Consider the following 8,354-nt stretch of genomic DNA (forward strand, 5'->3'; position numbering starts at 1 on the left):
TCTCCACCTTTCCCATTGAGGCCCCTTTTCTCCCAAGGAGAAAAAAAAGCATCGGCTTATCTATTCAAAAGGCATTTAGTCCATTTCTTTCTTGGCCGGTAAACCTATTCACCAATTGTTCAGCTTTGTAGATTGCATTCTAATGCTAATCTAGCGTGTTAAATATATTTTAGTTCTTCCTTTCACCGTTTTGTCATTCAGTTTATCCAGTTTTGGCCACCCATTTTATTTATTTATGCTCCTGCTTCTATTCACGTGCTCATGTATTTTTTATTGTGTTGTTTCACTGTCATGCAGTGTCAACTCACTCTATTCAATGTGGGCTACTTGAAGGGCTTCGGGGGACAAAGCGTGTACACATTGCAGTGCTATTCACTCCGGCCAGCTGGATAGGCTGAAAAAAAAACCTTGTGAAAAGAAATCCTCCACAATGGACACAGAAAAACTGCACAATGCTAACAGTTTTCCAAATACCACTGATTGCTTTCATCACAATGAAGGAAAGCAGACGGTTTTGCTGAGCTCCACTTCAACAAACAACACTCTCACAAAAACCTCCCAACCCACGTTTTGTTCCCAGACAAAACCTCCTTGACCGTCTAAACGCTCCCAGTGAAGAAACAGTTCTTTCAGGTTTCTCCCCCTTTTCTTAAGTATAATATAGAATACAAGGCCACAAAAAGAGAGGGATTTTTTCACTGAGATGGTAATGCGCCTCTTTTATAAACCTGGCGACCTCAGGTGTTTCGGTCAGCCAACTGTTGACTACCCTTTAACAATCTCTGGTTTACTTCCTACCAAAAACGATCAAATAAGTGATACCTTCAAGAAAACAAAAATCAATGTCCTTTCAGTTTTCGATAAAATATATATCCCATAATAACCTAGCGTACTCTACTGATGTGTATGTAGGCTATTCTCCAACAAGGCCAAACTGCTGGTTATAAAACACTGGTGTCAGAATGGGGACCAAAGACACAGAGAAAAGTCCCCCGTGAAGCGTTGACTTCGTTTGTTTTAAAATGTGCAGAAATAATGTTGGGAGGATAAATGTTGAATTTTATATATATATATTTTTATACTGAATGAAACAAGGCCACTTGTGCGTTATTTCCAGGGCTAAGCAGAAAGTTCAGTTGAAAGAAGTGATCGGGGTGTTACAATAGAGAATGCAGAATGGTGAAAGGGTTTAATTAACCGTGTCGGATGATAATTATCCTTGGACAGTCCAAATTAGTTTAGCATAATCGCTCTGATCCATATGAATTAACTTCTTAATGTAATCTAGGAGGGGTAGTTTGCTTAAATATCATGTCCAATGTATTACATGTCTTAATATGAACATAAATTCAGAGATATCACCAACACACACCCGCACGAGCACCCCCCCCCCCCCCCCACACACACACACACAAACCATGCCATAGTGACGAATGTTGAGGAAAGTATATATAACAAAATTACATTAAATACAATGCAATTAGTTGTGTTTTGTAATTGGAAGCTGACCCTTAATTCAGGCCCTGTTTTAAACCTCAAAGAGATTTCTCTTCTACAGACTTAAAGAGCTCATTTTTACTGGGAGGGCTTAAAGAAACTCACTCAGTTTTATCTTCCTTCCTATTCACGATTAAAAGTGTGATAAATCAGGTTTTGGCTCTTGATTACAATGGGTGGATTTAGATTTCCGAGTAATGATATTCACAGCGGGAACAGGAGGATATATTACACTCCACCTGGGCTGACCACATCAGGGCAATTCAGATAAAAATCTTGTTAGCAATTCAACAAGAACTACAGCGCGATTCTTTCTGTTTTTCCGCAATAGCTTTATTATAACCCTTTGTTCAACAAATGAACATAATAGCATTTACGAGTTTAAAGTACATGTAAGTGGTGTTTAAATAAAACACAAAACATACAACTGAATTAAGAGTTAGTAAAAACGAGTGCTGCACCTTACGCACATAAATGCGAAGGTCTCAAGAAACAAAAAATAATAAATGACAATTTGGTGTATTGCCAATGTTGAAAGAAAGGATACCGATTGTTGTCGAATTAAAAACAAACTTTTAGTCTCGTCATACTTGGCAGTGTGATTCCTTTAAATAAATTACATCCCATAAGCACTTAATATTTCCTGTGCAAATGTTACAGGACAAGGTATGTCCACTGTTCAATCAACCGGGTCAGCATAATGATTCCCACTAAACAATAAATATTACAGACATCTATAAAACAGTGTTTGAAAACTTAAAATATCAACTGGATTTTGAGCCAAACCACCCAGTCAGTTCCAGACCACATCTCAAATACTAGCCAAATGGCAAATTAAATATTACCATCATTTATGCTATCTGTACACATTTACAGGCTTATGTCGTTCTGATTGAAACAATAAAGCAACACGAGCGTAGCCAGAAGCACAAGAAATGAACAATCCTTCTTGACCAACAATATAAATCATATAAAAGCAAGTGATTTATATTTCTTAAACAATATTTAATATTCAGATAAAATATATGAAGATAAGTTTGACCAGTTCATGTTTATATCTGATTTGTTGTGTGATGTCGTAAACTGCCTACTGGATAACAAGCCAGTAAAGCAGGTGCTTTAGCAACAGACATGGTGCCTTTCAAATGAGTATTCACATTGACAAGGGCCCTTTGCTCTCTGTATTCCTGCCATCCTTTGGTTCTGTCCCTCTGGGATTTGACAGATGAATATTCGTTTCGAGAGTTCCCTAAATAAGCATTAGGCCCTACCTTAGATAAAGGCATTAATCAATATACATACACATGTGATATCTGAGACGACGAGCACTTTATCACATGTACAAGTTTGTGCATGCATAATAAACTCTTGCATGAATATTTTATCACATTTAAACTTCTCCTAAGTCCAATAGGCTATCATAACGCCGCTGCATATGCAGGGTAGTCAAGTTGAGGTTTGCCCATCCCGGGGAGTAGGATGTAGGCCAACGGTGGCTGGAGACCCGCAGAGGGCCAGCCCGTACAGTTACAGGGGATCATGTAGCCTGGGTTGCCCGGGGCTGGATGAGAGTGAGTGTGGGTGTGAGTTCCACCGATACCGCCAGTTCCAGAGAAAGCCGTGCCACCAGGGTAGCCCAGAGATGGGTAAGGAAACGAGGGCGAGGATAGCTCTGACATCTTCGATCCGAGCTCAAAAAACGAATAGGGGTTCGTGGACATGGACGGGTTGAAAAAGACTCTCGCTGCTGCGGCCGCCGCTGCCGCCTTGTCCGGGTTCCCTAATAGGTGTTCGGAAAGTGCTCCATGAGATAAACCGCTAACTTTAAGCGCGTCGTGCTCCCCAAGATTGTAGGGCACTGGGAAGGCAAACTTGTCTTTTTTCATCAGAGTCTTTGGCTTTCGCCTAGGTCTGTATTTATAGTCAGGGTGTTCCTTCATGTGCATGGCTCTCAGTCGTTTAGCTTCGTCAATGAATGGCCTTTTCTCCGACTCAGTGAGAAGTTTCCACTCCGCTCCCAATCTTTTGCTGATTTCGGAGTTGTGCATTTTTGGGTTCTCCTGAGCCATTTTTCTTCTCTGCGCTCTGGACCAAACCATGAAGGCATTCATCGGTCGTTTTACGTGATCCATTGGTTTAGACATGTTGGTACAAAGTACTTATGGTCTGAAAAAGGAAATATCACAGACAATATGTCAAGTTTCTTTCTAGTATTTAGTGACAGTAAAGCCTCAGGTTGCCTAACAACGCAAATCAAAGTTACATAGGTCTACATATATGATACAACTAAGTAATCTAATTAAAGTATATTTAGCAGAGAAACAATAATTATGTGAGATAAAATCCTTAAAATAACATATTTCATTAACGTACGTAAAATGTCAGTGCTTCATCACACCGTTGTAAGATATCCGTTTGGAAAAGAGCAATGCGCTGCGTCCTGATGAGAAACTCTGTAAAAGTTATGTTTTCTGATGCATGTTGATGTCCGACGAGTAAAATCAATATTGCACAGAAGAGAGAAGGCGATATGGCTAGCGAAGTTCTTATCTTGTTTTGCTACTATCGCCAGACTGTTAACCACCACTCAGCACTTGAATCCAGCGTTTATTCAAATGGTTGATAACTCCGGGCTGCCCCATGTGAAATAAGGTTTTCAGAGGCAGGTAGTGAAAGTGCTCCAGGAGCATGCGCAGTACATCTGACACACACTGACGGACACGGAAGAAAACGCATCACTGTATATTTGGCTATATCCCCTCATCTCATGGCATATGTCCTTTATGGTGAAATTAACAGTGTACTTCTTTATAGCATATTATCATATGGATCATCATGACTAACCTATTATTGTCACGATATATTATTATATTATAATATATTAATAATGCTATTAGTAAGACTACCTTTATTTTATTTTTTATATCATTTTAGTATAGACGCTAAATAACGTAATGGGCTTGTAACCAAACGGTTCCCGAGAAGTCTAGGCTTTTCTTAAGAGTACGTTGAAAATGCACAGTAAGTTTAAGATTTCTCCGAACACTGGGTAAATTCAATAAAAGGCTTATTTTAAAACAATTTATTGCACATGCCGCTTGATTGCACATGGGTTGTATTGACAATGGTGTCTGTTTCTTTTCTCTCTCTCTCCCCCAACTACCCAATTCTATCTGAGTTGACCCTTGTATTTATTTTTGCATTGTCTCTCTACACACTCACAGGACTCTACACACTCTCACACACTGTCTCTCTACACACTCACAGGACTTCTACACACTCTCACACACTGTCTCTCTACACACTCACAGGTCTCTACACACTCTCACACATTGTCTCTCTACACACTCACAGGACTCTACACAATCTCACACACTGTCTCTCTACACACTCACAGGACTCTACACACTCTCACACACTGTCTCTCTACACACTCACAGGACTCTACACACTCTCACACACTGTCTCTCTACACACTCACAGGACTCTACACACTCTCACACACTGTCTCTCTACACACTCACAGGACTCTACACAATCTCACACACTGTCTCTCTACACACTCACAGGACTCTACACACTCTCAGACATTGTCTATCTACACACTCACAGGACTCTACACACTCTCACACACTGTCTCTCTACACACTCACAGGACTCTACACACTCTCACACATTGTCTCTCTACACACTCACTTGACTCTACACACTCACAGGACTCCACACACTCACAGGACTCTACACACTCACAGGACTCTACACACTCACAGGACTCCACACACTCACAGGACTCTACACACTCTCACACACTGTCTCTCTACACACTCACAGGACTCTACACACTCACACACTGTCTCTCTACACACTCACAGGACTCTACACACTCTCACACACTGTCTCTCTACACACTCACAGGACTCTACACACTCACATACTGTCTCTCCACACACTCACAGGACTCTACACACTCACAGGACTCCACACACTCACAGGACTCTACACGCTCACATGACTCTACACACTCACACACACTGACATTCCAACACACTCATACCATGCACACACACACACACACACACACACACACACACACACACACACACACACACACACACACACACACACACACACACACACACACACACACACAATCATCATTTACACTGCTGCTACCCTGTTTATCATATATCCTGATGCCTAGTCACCTTACCCCAATGCATACCTAACTCTATCACTCCAGTATCACTGCTCATTGTAAATATGGTATTGGAACTGACCCTGTATATAACTTCTTACTTTTTGTGTTTTTGTTCTACATTATATTATTGTTGGTGCTACATAGATATTGATTACTGCATTGTTGGGTTTGGAATTGTCAAGAAAGTAATTTTACTTGCGCATGTGACATTAAAGCTTGAACTGCACACTGTTTTATTTCTAAATAACGATGGTCTTACTTTTTATTTGATCTAAATATCCCACTGTTGTAGGCTACTCTGCACTGGCTCTTACATCTACCGCATAATGTCATTCATCTCTTCCTGAGTGGCTTTTCCTGTTCCTTGCTCCATGGGTGGCACTGGTATTATAGAAATGGTACATGCCTAGACGCAAGATAGCTAAGTAAAGAATGTCTTCTTTAATTTTCTGATATTGTGAAAAGCAGTTTGTCATAAATACGCCTAAATATTGACGACGGTAGAGTGTCTCTAATCGCGTTTGGTGAAATTAATTATTTTCCTGAATTTCCCCTTTCACTTTCACTTCAAAGGACTTTCCCAAGGGCGGAGAATCGACAACCGAAATTAGGTTGTCGAATATTCAACTAAGCAATTACAGTTATCTGAAAGACTCGTTGAGTAAATCGTCTGTTTAAGTGGTTTGTTCCCGCACCTTCTCGGTTGTGCATAATTATTAAAATGAAAAAGTGAAAAAAAGGCTGCATCAAACAACTGACATGCCGATTTGTAGTCCCTGCATTTAATTTGATATAGTGTATGAATTAATGCCAAATTGAATTAAATATAAAGTCGTCTTTCATGAATGATTTGCATTTGTACCTGAGTCGGAATTTATGACAACTCAGCTGGTAAGACAGGTAGCCGACTGAACAGTGTCAATATTGAGTCTTCCTTCCTCCCGTCTTTTCTATATTATTATTATTATTATTATTATCATTATTATTATTATTACATATTAGTATGAGTATCATGGCGATTATTATTACATATTAGTAGTAGTATTACTATTATTAGTGCATACGCATACTAGGTTTTGTCCTAAAGTCGTGGCCTTTCCGTAATTTCAATTAGTTCTCATGAAAACTCTCATGTCCATGCCATCCCATCAGCCATTACAGTGTTGCAATAATCAGTGATACAGGATGAGGAGGGGTTGATGGGATACGTTGAGATATAATGTGTTATGTCAATGTCGTTCTGCGCCTGAACAGGCAGTTAACCCACTGTTCCTAGGCCGTCATTGAAAATAAGAATTTGTTCTTAACTTACTTGCCTAGTTAAAATAAAGGTTAAAAAAAATACATCATGCAGGAATTTTTTTTTATGAAGAAAACACGTTATTTGATTGAATGACATTGGAACATTGGATGAACTCAATGGGATGCGCTACTTAGATGGGACATACAGCTCCATTGACTGCTGTAGTTGTCCGTCCTCTAGTTGGTGTGATTTACTTTTCGCAATTTGATGAGCCTAAACGAGTAACGCTAATGTTGTTTCATTGTGGCCGGGAAATAGTGGCCTTGTCACTGAAACTGCTCCATTGTCTCAACTTGGAGGCAGCCTGATCGTCAGGAGATGATGCGAGTAAAAATGACCGGCGGCTGATTGACAAGTGCACCTTGACGTTTTGAGAGAGACAAGCTGCAGCCTCAACTAAAAGTATTCGTGTCTCTCTCAACACTACGTTGTGCTCCTATTGTTGGGCTGTCATTGCTTTAGATAACATTCCAGCAGAGAACCACGCGAATCACTGTGAAGAGCATCTCCTTTTATGAGGCAAACACGCAAATAGCTATGAATTATATGAATAAGTTAAGGGAAAAGTTGTTATCAGCTGTAGATAGTAAGTGTACAGTCCATTGAGCACAAAAATAGATGCTTTTCATCTTCTCATAATCGTGAACTTCATAAATGTTACTCCCCGCTATTGCAATTGGTTGGGTAAAAAAATTAAACACATTTAATTCTGAACTCAGCAGCGTTTATCCTGTGTATAAGAACTGTTTCATAATAGCCTGTTGCTGAAGCATGACCAGCAGATTATAGTGTGCACCCTGAGATTGACTTTCCTGATGATAAAGAATGGCTGATTAAACCCTCAATTCAATTAGTATTTCCACACCTGAACCTCACTTCTATTTGATTTAGCAATGATTCATTCACTGCCTTTTCTATTTACTGAAATAGTAACACAATTTGCCAGCTTGGCCAACACATGTAATTAAGATCTAATAAATTGATGTAAATTAGTGTTTTTTCAGCCCCTTTCTGTTGTGTTGTGTTTCCTTCTCCCGGGGCTGAGGTTAGAGTGGGAATAAGATGGGCTGGTGAGAGTGGGAGAATTACCTGGTGATAAAGCCTGGGTCCATCCTCTGAGACGGAGGGAGCAGAGCCCTCCCACTTCACAGCACACTGACTGGTGATAAGGCTGACAAGAAAAATATCATGCATTTGGAAGGCAGACAGCAAAACAAGCCCACAGGGGACATTTTTATGGAGAGATCTCACACGGTTCACTCCAAAGCCCTAGCCATAATATAGTCTGAAATGGAAGCCGAAGAGGTGAGATAATTTGCAGACATAGCAGCAAAATTGGTTGTTTTACTTAAGTAA

The 8,354-nt window shown here is 40.1% G+C and overlaps 1 protein-coding gene across 2 annotated transcripts; it reads right to left on the reverse strand.

Moving 5' to 3' along the window:
* Nucleotides 1-1,811: 1,811 nt before the first annotated feature.
* LOC115130484 (transcription factor Sox-21-B-like) lies at nt 1,812-4,124 on the reverse strand. Of its 2 annotated transcripts, none has more exons than XM_029661681.2 (2): nt 3,896-4,124; nt 1,812-3,663 (listed from the first exon to the last, which is right to left on the reverse strand). In XM_029661681.2, exon 2 carries the CDS (start codon nt 3,639-3,641, stop codon nt 2,916-2,918), a length of 726 nt encoding a protein of 241 aa, XP_029517541.1. In that variant the 5' UTR covers nt 3,642-3,663; nt 3,896-4,124; the 3' UTR covers nt 1,812-2,915. The 2 variants fall into 2 exon arrangements, with proteins under 2 accessions (XP_029517541.1, XP_029517535.1); XM_029661675.2 differs by having other exon boundaries at nt 3,871-4,124.
* Between the last annotated feature and the right edge of the window lie 4,230 nt (nt 4,125-8,354).

The sequence above is a fragment of the Oncorhynchus nerka genome, linkage group LG1 (genome assembly GCF_034236695.1).
Source record: "Oncorhynchus nerka isolate Pitt River linkage group LG1, Oner_Uvic_2.0, whole genome shotgun sequence".
NCBI lineage: Eukaryota > Metazoa > Chordata > Actinopteri > Salmoniformes > Salmonidae > Oncorhynchus > Oncorhynchus nerka.

Coding starts and splice junctions, on each gene's coding strand:
- LOC115130484 (XM_029661681.2), bottom strand. CDS start 3,641: ATGTCTAAACCAATGGATCACGTAAAACGACCGATGAATGCCTTCATG.